The sequence below is a fragment of the Osmerus mordax genome, chromosome 24 (genome assembly GCF_038355195.1).
Source record: "Osmerus mordax isolate fOsmMor3 chromosome 24, fOsmMor3.pri, whole genome shotgun sequence".
Taxonomy (NCBI): domain Eukaryota; kingdom Metazoa; phylum Chordata; class Actinopteri; order Osmeriformes; family Osmeridae; genus Osmerus; species Osmerus mordax.
The window spans coordinates 4,161,323-4,183,769 of NC_090073.1; the positions used below are offsets into that span (position 1 = coordinate 4,161,323).

The window sequence follows — 22,447 nt, forward strand, 5'->3', positions numbered from 1 at the left end:
TCCGTTTTCACGCCCATTGTCGGCGCAGGACGGCTAGGTCGTTTGAACGGCCGTAGTGGAGTGGAAGCGGAGTGGGTCAGTGGTGTGTTGTAGAGAGGGCGGACGTGTGGCCGTACTAAGCTGGATGAGGCCAGGAGGCGCGGTGTGTGCGCGCGCCTGCCCACCTCGCTGTGTGACGTAGCGGAGGACTGGTGGACAGGGGGAGTGTCCCCGGCTGGGGGATTAGCAGCCCCGCCACACGGCCAATCTGGACTAACCCCTACTGAACACACACACACACACTCACACTCACACACACACTCCAAAAAGAGAGACAGAGAGCGGGAGAGGGAAAAGGAGTCAAAGTGAGACCGAGAGAGATGGACAGAGACAGAGAAAGAGCGAGAGAAAGAGACAAGCATAATGGGAGTGTGATTGAAGGATGGTCATGGGACAGAAGGAATGGAGTGATGGGGTGACTGTGGGCACGGACAGAGGAAATACAGAAAAAACTGCTGAGGTGGGGGGGGGGTGGGCGGTGGGGGGGGGTGGGAGGTGGGGGAGGGGGCTACAGAAGATAGGAGACGGCAAGGAAAGATAAAGGAGAGTTTGACAGGAGGGAGAGAGGGAGAGGGTCAGAGTGCTTAAAGAGGCAGAGGAACAAAAGTGTGAGAAATCCTTTCAAACGAGGAACCGTTGGCACATTCTCCTCGTGACACATGAAATCCTTCATCTCCGCCAAACTCGTTTTCTGCCGTAGCTCTCCATGGCTTTGCTGTGTAGGCGTGGTCTTGATAATTAATCACAGCTCTAATTATAGTCTGTCACAGTTCACAGCATGAGGCACGGGAAGTCCATTTTACATTTAAACTCAAAACTCTTAACATTTAGTAAGGACTTTCGACAGTTAACATTTCTGGGTATATTTGATCAGAAATGCCCCCCTTTTTTTATATAATAGCAGTTGCTGAGCTACTTGGTTTATGGTTTGAGGATACTGTTGAGGATACTGTTTTAGGAACCACTAAGTGCCAAGTAGAGAGAGTCCAGGCAGATACAGGATGCGTTTGAGCCTAGCTGGTCTGGATGTGGAGCATTTGATGCAACAGATGCCGGTATTTGGGTCAGAGGTGACAGCAGTGATGCCACACACAGGTTGACAGCAGCCTAGAGTCGCTAACCGGTGGATATTACTCTGCTCAGGGGAACTTCAACCTGACCTTTAATCCTAACCTTAACCATTCACTAATCCCACGGGTAGGATAGCAGACAATCAGTTGTCTGAGCCTGTGCAACAGAACTCAATACAGAAGCATAAATGGGTCCATTTCACAGACATCAGATGACAATCTCATGTGCAATTCGAATTTTCGTAGTCAAATTAATTTATCATATGTTTTTTGACATGTTGGACATGCAAAAGCAACTGAGCTCTGTCGTTCTGCACTCTGCTTTTTCTATCAAGCTGAGATGCTCTTTGGTACGAGTTACTCAGTATCCCTCGATCATCTCATATCATTTCTCAAATATCGTTTTTAGTGGCATGTACATACAAGAATGAAGAATTCAAAAATGCTTTCCAATCTGGAAAGCATGAAGCGAGTTGAATCACTGATTACTGATCTGATTATCTTTCCGACATGCTTGTATTAAAAAAGTATCTAGTATGCAACACAAAACAATTGGATAATTGGACAACCTCACATTATCTTTTCAAGCGTAGAAATTGTCAATATTGAATCATTGAACAACAGGTTGGAATAAATATTCATTGAACAGCCTAGATTTGAGGATATCTATATTTTAGGTAGATTTTGTCGTGTGAAAGATCGATTAGCCCAGTGCCAGTCGGGTTACTGTCAAGATTTGAAACAATACGTTCTTGTCTCACAATTTATATCGTTTTCTTTGAGGTAGAGGGCTTCCCTCGTATTGACTGTTTGACACCTGACAGGAATGAATGTCTTTAGGAACAATCTGTCATTGTCTGCAGTCTGCCCCCCCACACACACCCCCACCTACCCACCCTGTGGCTGGGCTGTCTGTCATTATAAGGGCTGTCAGCCACAGACCTGCTGGAAGATGCACCTCAGATATGAGTTCTGGAAATCAATTTATCTGCCTCATTTTGAGTGGTGGGCACACGCAAACTCCATTTCTTGTAAGTAAGTAAGTAAGACTTTATTTATATAGCACATTTCATACAAGAATTGTAGCTCAAGGTGCTTTACATAAAATCAATAAAAAACAATAATACAAGTGATAAACAATTCAAACAAAAATCTAAATCCCAATAAGATCTCTGTTCAAGAGAGAAAACAACTTTAAAAGTAGGAAAACCCTTTTGAGATATAATTACTTAAATGCTTTGGTAAAAAGGTAGGTTTTAAGCTGTCTTTTAAAAATGTCTAGAGTGTTTGCTTCCCTAATATTTATGGGTAATTTGTTCCATAGTTTTGGGGCGTAATTGACAAAGGCCGAATCACCAATCTTCTTATGACTGCTTCTGGTGACCTCTAATAGGCCTGCATTTGATGATCGCAGTGTTCTAGCTTGTGGTTCCAGAACGATATGAAAAAATAGATCCCTGTCCTTTACCTTTGAAAATGCCATTTACTTCATAAAGTTTTAACTGTTGGCATTGCCGTCTGTACCTGCACTGTTGTCCAAGTCTTTGGTACCACAGGAATCATATATATGGGAAGGCACACGCACTAAAGATAACTGGTGTGTGTGTGTGTGTGTGTGTGTGGTTACCAAGACGGCAATAAGAGTAGTGTTGAGCCTGCTGCTCTCTGGGTTAACAAGCCTCTCGTGCTGCCTAACTCCCTCTCATTCATTCTGTCTTATGGGGGTCTTCGTGAAACAATCAGCGTAACGGGTAATAAGCTGAAGTACATCCTAATATACTATTTCAAACAAGCACATCCACTGTGTACGCATGGGAGCTCTTTTGGTTCCACTCCAATCTCGTGTGGGCTTGAGCTGTAGAGGAGATGTTCTACGGCGGGGAGGAGAAGTGTCTGGGGCTGAGGGCAGGTTTGTCATCGTGACAGAGCTGTTCCAAACCTTCCGTGTCTGTAGGGAGTCAGGTGGCTGAGCGGTGAGGGAATCGGGCTAGTAATCCGAAGGTTGCCAGTTCGATTCCCGGTCATGCAAACTGACGTTGTGTCCTTGGGCAAGGCACTTCACCCTACTTGCCTTGGGGGAATGTCCCTGTACTTACTGTAAGTCGCTCTGGATAAGAGCGTCTGCTAAATGACTAAATGTAAATGTAATTTAGTCAACAATAGATTATCAGGCCTCCTGTTTCTGATGATATTAGGACAGGCTTGGCCAAAAACATAGGAAGTGGCGTGTCATGCCATTACCCCAGACGACCGTAACGCCGGAAATGTACGCTTTATAGACCTAGACACCACCTAGACACTTCTAAAAGACAATATTATGATGGATATACTTTTTTTTCCTGAACCCTATTGATGCTGAAATCCATCGCTTCGGTTCAGTTGCAAGAGTTTTGTTTTCCCTGCATGGCCCTCAACTTGTGTGTGTGTGTGTGTGTGTGTGTGTGTGTGTGTGTGTGTGTAGGCAGCGAGACTGAAGGTATTGAAGTGTGCCGATTTAATCTGCTCCCTCTATCCCTCGCTCCCTCCCTCCCCCCTCTCGCTCCCTGCTGTCCTGCTCACTGTCTCTCTCCTCCCCCTATGTCCATCCCAGCTCTCTCTCTCTCTCTCCCCTCCCTCCCCCCTCTTTCTCTATGTCCATCCCAGCTCTCTCTCCCTTCTCTCCCTCCCCCTCTCTCTATCTCCATCCTGGCGCTCTCCCTCCCTTGCTCTCTCCCTCTCCAACACAGTGCCTCCTTCATATGATTGCTGGTATTTGATCAGATGCTTAAGGATGCAAATTTCAGACCAGCTCTCAGTGAGGGCCACAGCCACCGCACGCTCCCCAGCCTAATAAGGGAGAAAGAATTCATTAGGGGCACTGTAGAGACAGAGAGTGACAGAGAGAATGAAAGAGTGACAGCACCGATAATCTACATTTACATTTACATTTAGTCATTTAGCAGACGCTCTTATCCAGAGCGACTTAGAGTAAGTACAGGGACTCACCCTACTTGCTTCCCCCCGAAGCAAGTAGGGTGAAGTGCCTTGCCCAAGGACACAACGTCATTTTTGCACAGCCGGGAATCGAACTGGCAACCTTATGATTACTGGCCCGATTCCCTCACCGCTCAGCCACCTGACTCCCTGAATCTGTGGTGCCTATTTTCCCTGTCAGCCTTTTACTGGCTGAATTGTCATTAAATCTTGGAAGAATGTGTTGTGGAATGCCTCTAATGTCAGTTTAAACTGTGTGTGTGTGTGTGTGTGTGCGTGTGTGCGTGTGTGCGTGTGTGCGTGTGTGCGTGTGTGCGTGTGTGCGTGTGTGCGTGTGTGCGTGTGCGCGTGTGCGCGTGTGCGCGTGTGCGTGCGTGCGTGCGCGCGTGTGCGTGTGTGTGTGTGTTTTCCAGCGAGATCAGCGGAGATCAGGAGTCTGGGTTGGTTGTGGAGCTGTGGAACAAAGGTCTCATTTGGGACACCATGATTGGGACCTCATGGATCCCCCTGGAGACCATTCGCCAATCAGATGAGGTACAGGCTCACACGCTCACACGCAAGCGTTCTCTCCTTCCCATTCTCTTCCTCCCTCTCCCAGCTCTCCTTTTTCTCTCCACCTCTCTGTCTGTGTCCTTTATCTAACCCTGTTTCTACCTTTCTTCCACGGCTCCTTTTATCTCATTTCCTCCCCCTCTCCCTCCCCGTCCTCTCTCCTCTCTGGGTGTCCGTCTCCATGTAGGAAGGACCGGGGGAATGGGCATGTCTGGACTCTGAGGTTCTGATGAAGGAGGATGAGATCTATGGCACCGCGAACCCCACGCCTCACCAGGTGTTGCTGGACACCCGCTTTGAGCTTCCCTTTGGTACGCATGCCTCAACGCACGCGCAGTCTGACACCATGGGAATTGTGTACCAAATGTACCATAGGGGCTGGATGCTAACACCACATTAGCACTTCTGTGGCGCCATTATGGACTTTTAAGTTATCGGCCTAAGCTGTCTGACCGACGAGTCGGAGCCTGAAGATGGAGATAAGATTGGATTCTCCCTTGTTTGGCTGACTCTTCGAGGCCAAAGCCATTGACATGCACCAACAGTGTGTCTGTTCAAAGTGACAGTGTTTGTTCCTGTGCCGGTCGGTCAGCACACATGGATGCTAGTTTGTCTGTAATTCGAAGGCAGAGCCTTCATCCCCTTCTCGCTTTCTTATCCCCCCCCCTCTCTCCTCTCTCTCTCTCTCTCTCTCTCTCTCTCTCTCTCTCTCTCTCTCTCTCTCTCTCTCTCTCTCTCTCTCTCTCTCTCTCTCTCTCTCTCTGTCTGTCTCTCCCTCCCTCTCCCTCTCTTCCTCTTTTCCTCTCCTCCCTCTCTTCCTCTCCCTCTCCCTCCCCCTCCCTCTCTCTCCCACATCAGATATACCAGATGATGAGGCTCAATACTGGACCAGTAAGCTGGAGCGCATCAATGCCATGCGGATACACGATGAGGCAAGTCCACTGTGCTCACAGTTATTTTCACTCAATTATGTTTTCGGGGGCAATTATTTTTTCCAATTTCTTCTTGCTTTTACGAAGCAGTGGTGTTAAATCACTTAATAATTTTGCAACATGAAGAATGTCATTTATTATTATTTTCATTTCCATTTTGGAGCCCAACGGCAGAATGATATTTTCTCATGATCTCTTTAAAAGTTCATGCCCACTTTGTGTGAAGTTGAAGGAGATTTAATCTGGAGATGTAACCAAGTCGTGCCATTCCAACGTGTGTCTGCCACCCTGTGGTGTGAAATGGCTACTACAACAATCACAGTGTCACTGTTTTATCCTCCAGTATCCACTACAGGAGGAAGTTCAGAGAAGGAGAATGGCATCTGCACCTTCTCAGTGCTGTAAGTCTGACACATCCTGGTTTTGGGACAGGGTTATCACATTTTCCATTGCATGTTTGAGTACTTGATTGCAATCTGTCAACATGGATTCTTTAGATTTTTTTCATAATTTTTCAACTGTAGTTCAACTGTTGTATTGTATATCAATGGGGAGCCGTGTGTGTGTACTCCACAATGGGAGTGTTCCATTATTTCGACATTATCGCTTTTTATCATTCTTTCCCCAGCATTTTACATCCCTCGTTTCCCCCGTCTCCACCTTTGACCATTGTGTGTCTGTCATGTGGCACGTTTACTCACCCAGCATTTTGTCATTGTCGTTTTGGCCGGGGACGGCCGTTAAGTCTCATGTCACGTCATCCTCCTTCGATTTCTTTCCTGTGTCACCTCTTGCAATACTTTCAGAATTTCCTTTATCAAGAGAGTTTATACCCTTGGATATCAATGGTGTATTGTTTAAACACCCCTTCACTTTCCTTGCCCACCTTCTTGCTTCTGCTATTTGAACTCTTGCTTCCGTGCCGTCAAGGCAGCTGGAGTTATTTCGGATGGAGCGAACAGAGTATGTACACAACTCAAATCTGACGTTTCCCCAGTTCTGTTTTCGTCCTGTCTTTTCCCTTGTTATTCATGCATGCACGGGCCTTTAATCCGAATTTTTCCTCTTGCTTTCTCACTTACGAGTATGTCATGTCTGTGAATGTGTTGTGCTATATCTGAGCATGTTCAAATGACAAAGACACATGGAGTCATTTGCTTACTTATAGAGCGACCCTTGACCAGTATTTAAAGTAATACTGTTGGGTCTCCAGCTGCCTTACCTTGTCCATCCCATTGCAGCTGCAGACCACTAGAGAGAGCCAACATACTGTAGATTGCAGCAAATTCTGAAACTTCCCGTTTTGATCGTGGGACACTGAGTTAGGATATTTGGATATAAACAGGCAAATGCATACCATCATATGAGCAGTACGGTGTGCTGTCTGGGCTGATAGTTCAGAATGTTACACACATGATTCCTGAATTATATACATTTACATTTCTGTAGGGATGCATCATTAACGATTTGAGCAAACAATTCAATTTATTGGGGAATCCCAGATGGACAGGTGTTTTTCTTCGTACATGACCACCTTGTTTAATCAAGTTCAGGTAGAAAGTTTGTTGTGTGGTTCCTTCTCTGTAGTCTAAAGCTGAGCTTCAGAGTCCTGGTACTTTAAAGTAAATCGTCTTAAGGCCATTTTAAGATAATGAGATACACTGCAGGTTTACTGTACTTACTAGAATATTCCCTTTACTTTCTTAACCCTATGGTTTAAAAAGAGGTCCTCCTATGTTACTCAAGGAAAATTATGCTGATATTGCTACAAGTTCTCCAGCTAATCTAACATCAAAAAGCATGCTCAAATATTTTAGATTTAGAAGAAATGGGGAGGTTTGCGTTAATTAATTTATAGATCGCCGAGAACTTTCAGAACTCCACTTTCTTCTCTTGGTACTGTTTTTCATGAAGATGGGAAACAAAACCCTTCAACTATCGAAACAGATTGTCTTATGGATTGTTTTGGTGTTTGGGTCAAGATCTTTATAAAACCGTCTGAACTTTATTTAAACATGGTGAATATGTGTATTTCCCCTTCTTTAATCCTGTGTTTCCTCTTATCCCAGCCTTGGATGACCACGACAGTGCGGTGGAGGATCGTGACAGTGACTACCGCAGTGAGACTGGCGTCCGGCCTCCACGATACCACACCACACCCCAACCCAACTCCTCTCTGCACCAGTACCCCATTGGCCACAGGCTACAGCACCAAAGCCTGACCAGGGAGACGGACTCTGTACAGAGCTATGAACTGGACTACAGAGAACCCAGACAACACAGGTAAACAAACACACTGGAACGGTGACACCTGATTGATTTGCTGTTCGTAACAGAGTCATCGAATTATGGAGCACAACAGTGGAACCGTAATGCTTCTCAACTGTAAAAACCGGTTGAAAGGCTGAGAATTCAAATATATCTTAAGGTGCTACTATTTTTTTTTCTACTTGCCTGAACCTGAACCTGTATATTTAACCTTGAGCTCTGAAAGTTGTATTTGGTCACCTATGCTCTTAAATGATAGAGATTGGGTTGTTTCTTGTTCCCTTCACAACTAAAGAGCATCATTGCAATCATTACAACCATTCACGCAAAGCTTTGTTTTGTTACCACAACCATGCACTTACAGTACATACACATTCATCTCATTAACTTTGAAATACGCCTTTTGTTGTTGTTGTTGTGCCATGGATTCGTATTTGTATTCACCGCTAACTATTGTTTTCCTTCTTTCTTTTGCAACTGCATTCCTTGCATTTCCACTCCTTCCTGCATGATACCTGTCATGTTTCTTGTCTGATGGTAGACGTTCTCGCAGGAAGAGTGGCGTCCAGATCATCCCTGTCGACTCTGGGATGGGTGTGGAGGACTGGGAGAGGAAGTTCAACGTGCCGGACGGTGGAATCTTGGACGACTACCTGGACCAGGATCAGAAGACCTGGGAGGACGAGGACAAGAGCATCATCTATCGCATATCCAACAGCCCGAGCGAGTCCAAAGGGAGCAGGTTTTACCAGACGGTGGAGTGTGACGCGGGGTCGCTCGATGAAGGACCGGAGGAACTCGACGAGACAGGTGGACCCCGGAGGAAGAGCCGCAGCTTTGGCAGCGGGGAGGTGCGTCTTGTTTACAAAGAGGCGGGAAGCTTTGAGGATGAGATCTCGCCACCTGAAATTGACATCATTCCTTCTGTAAAGCAAATACAACAGCAAAGAGACAACGAGAGTCTTTTGTATAAGACCAGGTTGTGGGCCAAGACGGCTTTAGAGGGCACGCTAGAAAGCTATGCTGCCTTTCGGGAGGCGGAGGCTGCCAGAGAAGAGGCTGCGATAATTAGGGCCCGGAGTGAGTATGGTTCTATTGGGTCAGACGAGATGCAGTTCTCCTTTGGGTCGGAGGAGGAGCTAGATGACCTGACTTTTATTGAGGGAGACGTCACATATGAATACGAAAGTTACTACTACCCAGACAAGTACGTGTCGCCTTACGGAGCACAAGGCTATTGGGGTAAGGGAAGGGCAGGCCCTGGACAAGATCAGGCGTTGTCTCCAGTGGATGAGCCGCATGACGAATACGTGGACACTATGGATGAACTTCAGAATTTGGTTCACTCTGTATCGGAATACCTGGCAGAGAAAGAGGATGAAATCAACAAATTTGAAACATTGCCGAAGTCGCCGAGGAGAAAACTGCCCGCATTGCCAACTGTTGTGAAAATGAAAGAGGCCAAGAGTGATGAGGCCAAGAGTGATGAGGCCAAGAGTGATGAGGCCAAGAGTGATGAGGCCAAAAGTGATGAGGCCAAGAGTGATGAGGCGAAGCCACCTGAAAGTAAAGAAGACACTGCTGTAGAGCAGGGCATAGCTGGGGTGAAAAATGCCATGAGCTCCTTGTTCAGCACCTTAACAGGTTCCAAGCCCGCAGAGGCCTCTGAAGTTCCTGAAGGTCCAACCCCATCCACCTCCCCCCAACCCCCTCAGACAGAGTCGGGCATTTCCAAACTTCTCTCTTTCATCCCCAAATCTGCTGGTAGCCCTACCCCAGTGGCAGTTGTTCCTCCTGCCCCTCAGGAGCCGGCGACTGAGAAGAAATTTTCCCTTCAGTCTCTTCTGCCTTTTCAGTCCTCAGATCCCATCCAGCCACAGGAGAGTACCCAGGGCGCAACACCAGGGTCTGAGACACAAGGCAGTGGTGAGCAAACTCAGGAATCTACCTCTATTGTTGACTCAATGTTAGGAAGGCTTAGCCCCATGAGGCTGTTCTCCAGTAAGCCGTCCTCTGGAGAAACATCACCCCAGCCACCAGTGCAAAGGAGTGCATCTCCACAACGCAGTGAATCTATAGAGAGATCCAGGAGTCCGGAGAGACCAGGCTCCGCTCAAAGGTCGGGTAGTGGATCAGTAGAACTTCTTCCCGATACAGGAAGTGGATCAGTTGAGCTTCTTCCAGAAACGGAGTCTTCTGGTGAGCTCCTAGACATTCAGCAAAGACTGACACCAACAATTGTTGAGCCAAAATCGGACACAAAGCCACCAGGTGAAGCCACTGCTGAAGACTCAGGGTTCTTCAGCCCTTTTAAGAAATCCTTTACTTCCCTCATCTCTACAGCTCCTCCTGAAAAGGCCTCCCAGGAAGAACCCTCCCCAACCCCTTCCATGTTCTCCATGTTTAAGTCGTCAGAAGATCTAAAAACGGAAAAACCTGCAGAGGAGTCATTTCTTGGCAGTAAACTTAAACTACCTTTCTTCTCTTCTGAAAATGTTTCTGCACCACAGCCGCCCAAAGCAGAGGGAGGTATGCTCTCAGGGATTCTGAAATTTGCATCCGGTGAAGATCCCAGTGCTGATCAAAAGGCTGCTCCACCTACCACTGCTAGAACCCCATCTCCAAGCCGTGCAGCACTCCTTGATAGTGTGCCCAAAGGGAATGTGGATACAGGATGGTTTTCTAACCTTTTCAAGGCGCCACCGACTGAGCCAGCTCAACAACCAACAAATCCTTCAGCCACAGATGTCACATCATCTGATGTGGCCAAACAGGAAGGCACAGATTCCGGCACAGGACAGGTGTTGTCTGATCCACCGGCTCAGATTGACCAGTCTTCCCAGCTTGAAATTGATTCCACATCCAAGGATCAAATCCAGGGCCAGCCTCAAGAAAAGGCAACGCCTAAATCTCAGCCAGAGCCCCGAGCCCAACCGCAACCTCAAGGCATGTTCTCTGGGCTGTTCAAACTAGCATCAACCGAAGATGTGTCTGGTGGCAACAAAGTACAAGCAGATGCGAGTCAGCCACAACAAGGTGGGTTGTTCTCAGGCTTGTTTTCCCCTGCTTCACAACCTACTCCCAACCAGGGGCAACAAGGTACGCCTCAAACAGGAGGATTGCTTTCTGGATTTATGAAATTTGCTGATAATGTAACAAGTGCCCAGGCTCCTGCAACACCACCACATTCGGTGCCTCCAGGCAGTCAGCTTAAGCAAACCCCAGGGCAGGATCAGAGTGCCCCAACACAGGCAGCTTCCCAAGCTCCCCCAACCCAATCCGGGGGACTCTTGTCCGGATTTTTTAAATTAGCTTCTGATAGTGTGGCTGGGCCTCAACCCTCTCAAGCATCAGGATCCCAGACTGGTCAGACTGACCAGCAACAGGAAGTGCATACACAAAGTACTGCTTCTGAAAGTCAGCCAGGTGGTCTTTTGTCAGGACAACAACTTAAACTGGAATCCACAGAAACTCCTCCCTCAACCGCTCAACTTCTACCTGGTCATGACCAGCAGCAAGACCCACCTCAGAAGCCAGCACCACCACCTCAGTCAGGTGGCCTGTTGGGTGGACTGCTCAAATTCACAGAGACAACACTACCTGCCCCAACTCAGCAACAGCAAGGTGCCCCTGGCAGTCAACCTAATCAACAAACCCCACAGCCGGGTGGGATGCTGTCTGGGCTCTTTAACAAGATAACCTCAGTAGAACCTACACCGCCTCCGGTGCAACCAACACCAGGTAGCCAAGCACCCAACCAAACACAAAAGCCCCCACCGCAACAACCGACTCCTGCCCAGCAGCAGGGTGGTTTTCTCTCTGGTTTGTTTGGCTTAGGAGCTCCAGATGCTGTTGATACCACTCAAAAACCTCCAGTACAGCAACAACAGCCAGGACCGCCAGGAAGTCAGCCAAACCAGCAGCAGACTAACAGGCAAAACTTACAGAGGCAGAACCAGGTTCCCCCACAACAGCCTCCCAGTGGCCCTGGAGGTATGTTGTCAGGATTGTTTAACAAGATTGCAGATACTGGAGCTCCTCAACCACCACCTGGTGGTCAACCAGGCCAGCAACAAGCACCTAAACTAGGAGGAAATGCACCCCAACAACCTACCAATCAACAGGGGGGATTTCTTTCTGGGCTATTTTCTGCAGCTCAGCCGTCTCCTCCTCAGCAACAGCGACCTGCAAATCGTCCAAACCAGCAACATCCACAGCATAACAATAGACAACCTTTGCAGAGACAAAATCAGATCCCTCCTCAGCCTAGCAATTCAGCACCTGAACCTCAGCAGGGTGGACTGCTATCAGGACTTTTTAACAAGCTGACACCCGCTGACAATCCACCACAACAGCCTCTGTCAAAGTCTGGACCTCAACAGGGTAACCAATCAAATGTTCCAGGTCAAGGCCAAGCTCCTAGTCAACAAACTCCTCAACCTAACCAACAAGGTGGATTTCTCTCTGGCCTTTTCAAGATAGGGGACAATACGCCCCCTAACCAGTCACATCCTGCACAAGAACAGCAACAGCAGGCCAGCAAACCTGCTCCTTCACAGGGGACAGCTCAGCAGCCTGCTCAAACAGGTGGTTTGCTTTCTGGCTTTCTTAAGCTTGCATCATCTGACACAGTACCACAGCAACAACCAACACAAACAAATCCATCTCCAAACAAGCCTGGCCAAAATCCATCTCAAGCTGAATCAGGGGGATTGCTATCGGGATTCTTTAACAAGCTTACAGCCACAACTGAAGAGCAGACGTCAGATAGTCAACTTCCTGTTGGTCAGAAAAACCAACAACAACCACAACAGGCACGTCCCGCTGCTGTTAAGCCTGGACAAGGGAGACCACAGATTCAGCGGGCAAAACAGGTAGAACTAGAGTCACAGGATGCTGGAGTGGAAAAAGATACAAAACCTCCTGCCCAGAAAGGGTTTCTCTCTGGACTATTTGGTGCCACTGAAGAGGTGCAAAAATCCAAACCTGAAGAAAAATCCATCACTCATGATGAAGCAATTGCCAGCACAAGTACCGGTTCACCTAGTTTGCTGTCCACCATATTTAAGTCAGGGCCAAGTGAGAGCAATATTCCAACATCTGTGAAGGAACCTGAAAAAGGTTTTCTTGATCGAATACTTCCCAAGAAGAACAAAGAGGAAATTCCTACTACCACTCTACCACCCAACACAGGAAGTGTGACCACCACTTTGACTGTTAATGCTAGTCAGGAACCTCCATATTCTCAAAATTGTCAGAATCCAGCGCAGCATTACCTGGAGGAAATACAGCGCCTTTTGTATGGTACAGCTGATGAATATGGTTACCAGGATCTATTATACAACTTTGCTGAACATGGTGTTATCCCCCCAGAACTATACGAGCATCAGTGTCTCATTGAGGCGCTCCTTTGGCAGCAGCTCAATGAATATGCCTTGAATGAAGCTCTGGCGACTCCTCAAGTTCAGGAATGCTACCACGCGGGCCAGGGGTACATACCAGCAACAAATGGAGGAGTATCTTGGGATAACCGTGGACAATCTTTCTGGAACCCTAAAGAAATGGATACAGGTCAGTTTCACATACCCTCGCATCCTTGGACATATACAATGGATCGTCAACCTCAGACTGGGTTTTTTGGACCAGGGGAGGAGGATCTCGTACTGTTTGACATGACTTGCAGGGAGAAGAAACCTTGGAGCAGCTGTGACAATCTGGGTGACCATAATCAAGATAGGATGTCGAATAAAAAAACTTGGATTGAAACAGGCAGTGCTTTGAATTTGTCAACAGAAAAGACAACGACCAAGCTTACCAGGTGCCAGTCTCTTACTGAATGCAGCACCCATGAATTCAGCCAAGTTGCGGATAAATCTGGGCTTGCCAATTCCTTACGTGGAAAGAAAGAGCTTGACCTTAAAACAGCAGCAGACTTTTTAAAAATACTTGCATTCAAGAAAGGGCCCATTGATTTGACCCATGGTGCAGTAGATCTCAGCAGCACTGTAGGAATGACTGGAGATATGAATGAGGATATGTTGTTTGACGACTCTGAATGGTACCAGCAATGGCTTTCTTTGTTGAATCAAGGAATGTGGTGGCCAGCCGAGACAGGGGATTGTGGATATTATGTTTATACGGATGACGAGTTCATTTACTCTCTTCTGACTGACAGAGCTGGTCAGCACTTGTATGCATGTGCTGCGCCAGAGGATTTACAGGCCTTAAATCAAATTACTGAAAACATTGCAAACATTCTGAAACAAAGAGAAAACAATAAAGTCACCCTTTGTGGCTTCAAGATTCCCCTCTTCAATGAAAGTGATGGCCTCTGGTTTCCGGGTCAACATCAGAGTGAACCTCAGCTCGTAAATGCTCCTGTGGATCTCACCTCAGCTTTTGAAAAAGGCAACAAGATTATGAACATGAACTTGGAAAGCTTCTCCCAGATGTTCCAGGAGTCCATTGTGTCTCAAACAGAACAGGCTGTAGACTTCAGTGTTTACAAGCTGAAAAAAATCAAAATGGACTCCAAACAAACTGGTTATGAGTATCAAGAAGAGCCATTAGTGGCGACCGATATGACTTTGACAGCACTGAAAGATGGTCATGGAGGTCCTTATTGGAAAGATCAGAATATAAAAGTTGACCTTGCACCATCATACAACACGTTATCTTCAAGGATGTATGGTCCACAACTACCTCCGCATCAACGTTCTCCCATACCTGAAATAAAGATTGGGCTGGCTGAAGAAAAAACTGCTGCAGACCAACTAAAACAGAAGACTTCTTCTATCCTTTCAACTTTTGGTGGAATTGTTAGTGGGTCCCCTGATTCACATACAAGTAAAACAACTGCAACAGCAAGCTCAATTGCCAACTCGATTTCGCAAACAATTTCTTCTAAGTTGCCAGTGGCTACCACACCTTCCACACAGAGAAAGCTCCCTGAAACCCCCTCATCAATACCAAGAGGTGCTTCACCTGAGAGAAAGATCCCTGCAACACCTACAGGACCATCTGTTCAGCAGATGAGCTCTATTGACAAACAGGCAAAGGGTGTGCTGTCCTCTGGTATTCAGAGTTTGAAATCTGAAATAGTCAAAGAGGCACAGTCCACTGGGCAACACAATGCAAAATCAGCAGTTACAACATCTGGTCGAATTCTACCTACACTCCCAACTGCATCCTCGGGTGCACCATCAATGTCCTCACCGCAGAGGACACAACTTACCAGGCAACCATCCCAGTCAAGAGATCCAACTTCCGTTCAACAGGCAAACAAAGCCCCTCTGTCACCCCAACAACACACAGGAGGAAAATCACCTCAGACACCCGTATCACATTCAAAAGATAAGGCTGATAATAGAGCCATTCAGATTCCCAAGTACCAGGGAATAGCACATTACAAAATGACTGCAGAACCTCAGTTGTGTAACCGAGCTTTAGACTTCTCTCCAACTGTCTGTAAAAAAGATGAGAATATTAAGGAGAAGGATGCATCGCAGACTGAAAAGCAAAACGTGCAGGCTGTTGACTTCACAAAGTATCAATTAAAAAGGGTAAAAGAAAAAAAAGAAAATAATCTACAGAAGTCTGCAGATCAAAAAACAACTGATGTCGTAGATCTGACTAAAGAGATTGAGGAGGAAGAAACAGAATGGTCATATGAACAAACTGGGGTCGAACTTCCTTCTCAAAGAGTTCCCAGTGTTCCACTTCTAAAAACGTTTTCTCCTCAACCCTCCATGTGGAACAGGGTTCCACACTACACACCTGTGAGAAGAGCACCTAGCCCAGAAATACATGTTGAAGATGTCTCTACTTCATCGAAAATATCATCCAGCCCTATAACCAGAGAGGAACATGAAAGTTCTTTAATGAGAAGATCGTCCAGCACACAAATAAGGACGGTGAATGAATCCCCATCAATGACTCCACTCAGTCCTGGAGTAAAGGCTGGGTATGGATCCTCGTCAATGAGATCCTCCTGCCCAGACATAAGGATCGGGCATGATTCACCTTCACTGAGGAGATCCCCAAGCCCTGACATAAGACCTGGGTGTGGTTACACTTCCAGCCAGAGACCACCACTTAACCGAAGAGCCTCTCTATCATGTCAGATTTACCATTCTGACTCAGCACCAGCAAACTCAATCAGAGGTGCAATAGACATGTCTCCGAAATTATCTCCAAAACCAAAGGAGGAGTCAGCCACAGTGTCAACAGAGGCGGTGTCCTTATTAAACAGGAACACTTCCACCCGTGATGCTTTAAAAGGAATGTCTAAGCTTCATGGGTCTCTTGATCTTTCCACAAATATCCACGATCAGCAATCATCTCCTTCACACTCTCCAGCAATTGTGCAGCAGCATCTGCAGCAAAGTCAGTCTCCTCCTAACACGCAGATGGTTAGCCCTGGTCTGAAGCCACAGACACTGTCAGGCAGTAAGAGAGGCATCTTTGCACAAGGACCATCTCCTTTGCGCAAGTTGCCAATTGCCCAACCCTATCAAGCGGCCACTGCACCTGCCAACTCAATTCAAGGTTCTTTAGACATGTCACCAAAGCCATCTCCCCAACAGGCCAATGTAGCTGAGGTACCATCTGAGAATTTAGATACGGAGGCAGTGTCATTATTAAATAGAAGAACCTCAACCCACGATGCTTTGAAGGAAATGTCTAAACGTCACGGGTCTCTGGATCTTTCCTCGAAAGTAGAACCCTCCGATATTCCTGGACAGCACCCATCAACTTCTCATTCTCCAGGCATTGTGCAGCAACAACTGCAGCAAAGTCAGTCTTCTCCTAAAGCCCAGACGGTAAGCCCCGTTATGAGGCAACAGATACCATCAGACAGAGGAGTTGCACAGGAACCATCTGCACACCAATCTATTAGATGTATTTCTACTACTGCCCAACCCTATCAGACAGCCACTGCACCTGCCAACTCAATAAAAGCTGCCTTAGACATGTCACCAAAGCCATCTCCCCAACAATCCTATTTAGCTGAGGAACCTTCTGAGAATTTTGATACGGATGCAGTGTCATTATTAAATAGAAGAATCTCAACCCACGATGCTTTGAAGGAAATGTCTAAACGTCACGGGTCTCTGGATCTTTCCTCGAAAGTAGAACCCTCCGATATTCCTGGACAGCACCCATCAACTTCTCATTCCCCAGGCATTGTGCAGCAACAACTGCAGCAAAGTCAGTCTTCTCCCAAGGCCCAGACGGTAAGCTCCACTATGAGGCGACAAATACCATCAGACAGAGGAGTTGTACAGGAACCATCTACACACCAGTCTATTAGATGTATTTCTATGACTGCCCGACCCTATCAGACAGCCACTGCACCTGCCAACTCAATAAAAGCTGCCTTAGACATGTCACCAAAGCAATCTCCCCAACAATCCTATTTAGCTGAGGAACCTTCTGAGAATATTGATTCTGAAGCAGTGTCATTATTAAATAGAAGGGCCTCAACTTATGATCCCTTGAAGGAAATGTCTAAACGTCACGGGTCTCTGGATCTTTCCTCAAAAAAAGAACTTCCAGATATTCAAAGAGCACAGACATTACCTTCACATTCTGCAGTCATTGTGCAGCAACAGCCTAAGCAAAGTCAACCCACAACTGGTTCCAAGTTAGTAAGTCCTGTGATAAGGCAGCAGGTACCTACTGACAGGAGGTCAGTCTTTGCACAGGAATCATCTCTCTCAAACCAGTCCGTAGGTCTGCGATCCTCCCAAGAGTCGACCGGACCAGCTAACTCAATTACAGCCACATTAGATATGTCCAAACCTTTTGTCAAATCACAAGAGAAGTCAGCTGAAGACACATATGAGACTCCTATGGAAGCAATTCCACTTGTGAGGAGCAAGCCATCTGCTCGTGAACTTGCAAGGAAATACTCTGTTGGTGTCCCATTTGTTGTGGAACTTTCATCACAGGAAACTTTCAATGAAGAAAAATATGTGTCTGGTCAAGCCATAGCTAATGCCCAGTCTGTTGCTCACAGGGTAGAACAACCAGCTCTACAGCAACAAGCTTCTCCGATGTCAGATGTCCTTAGCAGGTCATTTTCACTCTCTAATCAGAATGCAGCTTTGTCACCCTCTATCCAAACATATCGTAAGGCATCGGCTCCAGCAAATGCGGTAAAAGCAACCCTGGATATGTCTCCCAAGCCATCCCCAACAGCATTGGAGAGAAATATTGAGGAAGGACAGTATAACCAGACTGGAGGGATATCAATGGTGAAAACCAAACCATCATCCCGAGCACTTGCTAGAGTCAACGCTGTTGGTGTTCCCTTAGTGGTTGAGGAACCAAGATCTGAAGAACAATCAGGTCAAAAACAGATTAAACTTGGGGCTCAAGGTGCAACTGCTGCCTCAAGTCCTGTTTTACTCCAACCAGCTTCTTCTGTACATGCCAGAAAGCAATCCTTGCTACAGCTATATCAGACAGCCTCAGCCCCAGCAAACTCTGTTAAGGGCACATTAGATATGTCTCCAAAGATAACTCCAAATGTAGAGATTGTCGAGCCTAACTATTCAAATGCAGTGGCACTTGTGAAAGAAAGGCCAGTGGCCACTTCAATGACTCTGAACGATTCTGCTGGAGTGTCTTTGATTGTAGAACCTCCCAAAGTACAACTAACAAGGCAACTTCAGCATCAAGGTAAAACCGAGGATCTAACACAGCATGGTTTACGTTGTGGTGAATCAAACATGTTGAGCTCTGTCTCAAGGCAACAAACACCTCAGTCTCCTGCTCAAATGTTGCCTTATCAAAACGCCTCAGCACCAGCAAATTCTGTCAAAGGCTTTTTAGATATGTCTCCAAAACAAATACAGAAACCATCCGAAATTGTCCCTGAATATTCCTGGACTGGAGCCATGTCATTGGTGAAAGATAGGTCTGGTTTCATGAGAACAGAGTCTGTCGGTGAATCATTGATAGTGGAACCACCATCTCAGCAAAAGTTTGCTGAAAGAACAATCCATTCACTTCACACGGTCAAAAACATTGGGCAGGAAAGACCAGTCATGAGTGGACTGCACACAACCGATTCACTGCATCAGCAGATCTCTACTCATCACAACAACAGAGTCTTTTCGGTTACAAGGAAGCAGTACAAGGAAACCCAATGTCACAGTAGGCCTATGGACTTCTCTGCAAGACAGTGTCCGGAATTATCTCAAACACCCAGTTGCTACACTAAATTGCAAGATGGACAACCAATGGATTTCACAAATGTCAAGGTAAAGAATGAACTGCTTGAGAAAAGATACATTGAAAAATCATCTGGGAAGAAATCACTTAAGGGAGTTGTTGATCTGACTTTAGAGGTAGAAGAGAACACAAATATAATATGGAGAGATCACGGAGTAGAAGATCTGTCCTCCCTACGAGGGACCCAGAACGCGGTGTCTAATCAATATGATTACCAACATCAATCTATACCGTCAACAATTCATAATGAGGTAAGACGAGATGCCTCAGTTTCTCCTTCTCAGAAATCATCACTTCCCAGAGAGCCATCCCTCACCATTCTTCCAAGTGTCCAACACAACATCCAATCCTTGGTACCATCAGAACACAGTTATTCCCAGATGAGTGATTCAGGTTCGCTTGGTGTATTTGCTCATCAACAAACTGAGATTCCGATGTCATCTGTACCTCAAGCAATACTGGAAAGAACTATGTCACTTGGTTTCTCGCCAGAAAGTGATTATCAGCATGCCACTGATTTACGTGTAACTGAGAAGAGACAACCAAAGCTGCCTCAAAGGCCGCCTCCTCTTGGTGCACAGAGAGTGCTCCCACAGCAGATACATCAGCAGTCTGACATGAGAGTTTACATGAGTACATCTCAGCCAGTTGTCCCAACTATGAAAAGCCAAAACATTAGTGTACAATACAACATTCCTTCCAGACCGAAGATTTTAATCAAACAACCGACAGTAGACAGCTTTGATGAGGAAAGCCAGTACGAGTATGGAACAACAACAACAAATTATGGCGAGCCATTGCCTACCTCCAGTACTACTTCAGTAGGCTATGGACCCCCAAATGTTTCGCAAACGGTGCAAAGTGCAAAAGTGATAACAAAGACTGTAACTACCTCTTCAACTTCAGTGAGTAAATCGGTTAAGGTTTCTCATCAAACTGGGCCAAGCCAATATCCAGTTTCTGTCCAGTTACAAACCACTTCATTAGCTAAAGGAGTGGTAACAGTGATTAGTGGTTCTATCCCTCAAGCCACCACATCAGAAAGCCCTACACCTAAATCAACTGTAAGAAAAGAATCACTGGAATTGGGTCCGATAGTTACCACTCCAAGCCCCTGCGCATCTCCTAAACAAACACCTGCAGTTTGTCCAACCCCTGATAGATCAGTAAAGAATCTGGTCTCAATGTTCAGTGATCAATCAAGTTCTCAGCCCCCTATCATGCCTACACAAAGAGCTGCCACAACTATGGATAATATGTCTTCCAAAAGAGATCCTTCTGTCATGCCACCTGCTTCAGTATCAGTGGAGGACATGTGTCAGGTGCTTCCCACCCACACAACTGTGGCACATGCAGTATCTGTCCCTGCTACTTCAATACCAAGCAATGTTGGTCTAAATATCAAACATACCCTACCACCAATCGTCACAGCTCCTCAAATCCCGTCACCCCCAGTTAAGGTTCTTCCAGATTTGGTACATAAATTGTCAGAGCAAAGTTCACATGAGTCACCCAGTGACAGCTCTGCACAGTCTCTAACAGAAGATACATCTGTTTGTGTAGTAAGTTCTGCAGTCAGTGGACCGATATCGGATACAGTCTTGACGTCCCAAGCAGGAACCACTCCAATAGAATCCGCAACCTTTGAAATATCAGATCAAATTTCGATGCTGAATGGCACCAGTCCTCAGGCATCTCAAAGGTCCACCCCTGTTGCCTCACCATCCAGTGAGACACCAACTAGAGGAATTACCTCGATGCCTGTACTTCCAAGCTCTCAATATGCAGCATCACATGCAGATGTTACACAAGCAGCCAGTCCTACAATTATAACGGATCAGACTTTTGCAGTTTCTCCAACCCCTGAATTGCCACCTAGAGGTATAATCTCTGAGCCCTCCCAACAGTCAGAACTCCAGTCAGAGGAGACATCTGCAATCAAGTCCACAGGGCACGCTCTGAGAGAGGTCACATCAGAGGATGTGAAAACTACCGAATTGTGTATCTCTCAACAGGAAAGCTTAGAAGGCGCTGAACCTACTACACATACACAAACTGTGGAATGTATATCTTCTCAAGACACAGAGAAAACAACTCCTCCCTCATCTCTCCCTGTAGGGATTGCGTCCTTTGATGGAGTGCCAGATTTGAGGCAGCTTAATCCCGAGAGGAGGTTATTACCCCATATTTGGGTCTCAGCTGCTAGTACCCCAGAGGAAGAGACGACAGAAAGGAAAGATATCCTGGAGTCAAATGAGCCCACTAGTGAAGAACAGACTTCCCCTGAGGTATCTAGTCCGGAGGACATGACACCCACTACATGTCCAGAATCAACACCCTGTGAAGCAGAGGACATATCTGCCCAACCACAGGATAAGATGACCTATAGCAGAACAATTCAAGAGACAATTCACCAATCAGAGGAGCCCAAAACATCCCCACTAGATGAATCCATTAAATCACAGGATTTGACAACCACTGAAATCACACCTGAAGAGTCATTAGTCCACCCAGTGGAACCTAGCACTTTACTTCTGGAAGAATCTGCTAAACCACAAGATATCATAACCAATGAAATAACATATAAAGATCCGATTGTCCTACCAGAGGAGTTAAAACCTCTACCGCTAGAAGCCACAATAATGACATCAGAGACAGGTAGTACTCCCACAGAGGAGAGCACAACCCTACCATCAGTGGAGTCCTCCATTTTGTCAGGGGAGACTCCCACTATCCCCATAGAGAAGACCACCTCTCTCCCCTCAGTGGCAGTCATTATCCCCACAGAGAAGACCACTACCCCACCGCCAGAGGAGCTCACTACGAAATTAGATGAACCTCCGAAATATTCAACTGTAGAAGCAACCTCCTCAGAAACTATAGATGTTGCTGATGTAGATGCAGAGGCTGTGGCAGCAAGTGAACCTCTGCCTCAGGATATTCCTGTAAAAGAACGACCAATCTTTGAGGTGCCAGAAGAAACTGTAGAAACACTAGAGGCTAAAACGACACAGGATCCCAGTGCAGCTGCTGATGCGCCTTCCTCTACAGAGATCTTACCACCCAAAGAGGAAAGCTTGGCTCCTGATGTTGCTCAACCAGAAGCTGAAGCCCCTAAAGAACAAACGGGCAAAGGTTTATTTTCAATGTTTGGTGGCTCGACTGCAAGTCCGCAGACACCCTCGCAGACTGGATCATCAATACTTGGTGGCATTCTCCCTGGCTCTTCTGCTCCCAAAGATACCCCAGCAGCAGGCTTGTTTTCAATGTTCAGTGGGCCAAGTGCCCCTGTACCAAGAGGACCAACACCACAAGCATCTTTTCCTAAAGAGCCTCCTGGTAAGGGCTTGTTCTCCATGTTTGGTGGATCTA

The 22,447-nt window shown here is 46.5% G+C and overlaps 1 protein-coding gene across 1 annotated transcript in view; it reads left to right on the forward strand.

Annotated features, from left to right (window-relative positions):
- LOC136933077 (protein unc-13 homolog B-like) overlaps positions 1 to 22,447 on the forward strand; it is an 87,687-nt gene that overhangs the window by 12,840 nt on the left and 52,400 nt on the right. Inside the window, 6 exon segments of the mRNA XM_067228456.1 lie at positions 4,496 to 4,616; positions 4,822 to 4,945; positions 5,493 to 5,566; positions 5,910 to 5,971; positions 6,507 to 6,529; positions 7,636 to 7,849. Of these exon segments, the coding sequence (XP_067084557.1) occupies positions 4,496 to 4,616; positions 4,822 to 4,945; positions 5,493 to 5,566; positions 5,910 to 5,971; positions 6,507 to 6,529; positions 7,636 to 7,849 (618 nt within the window).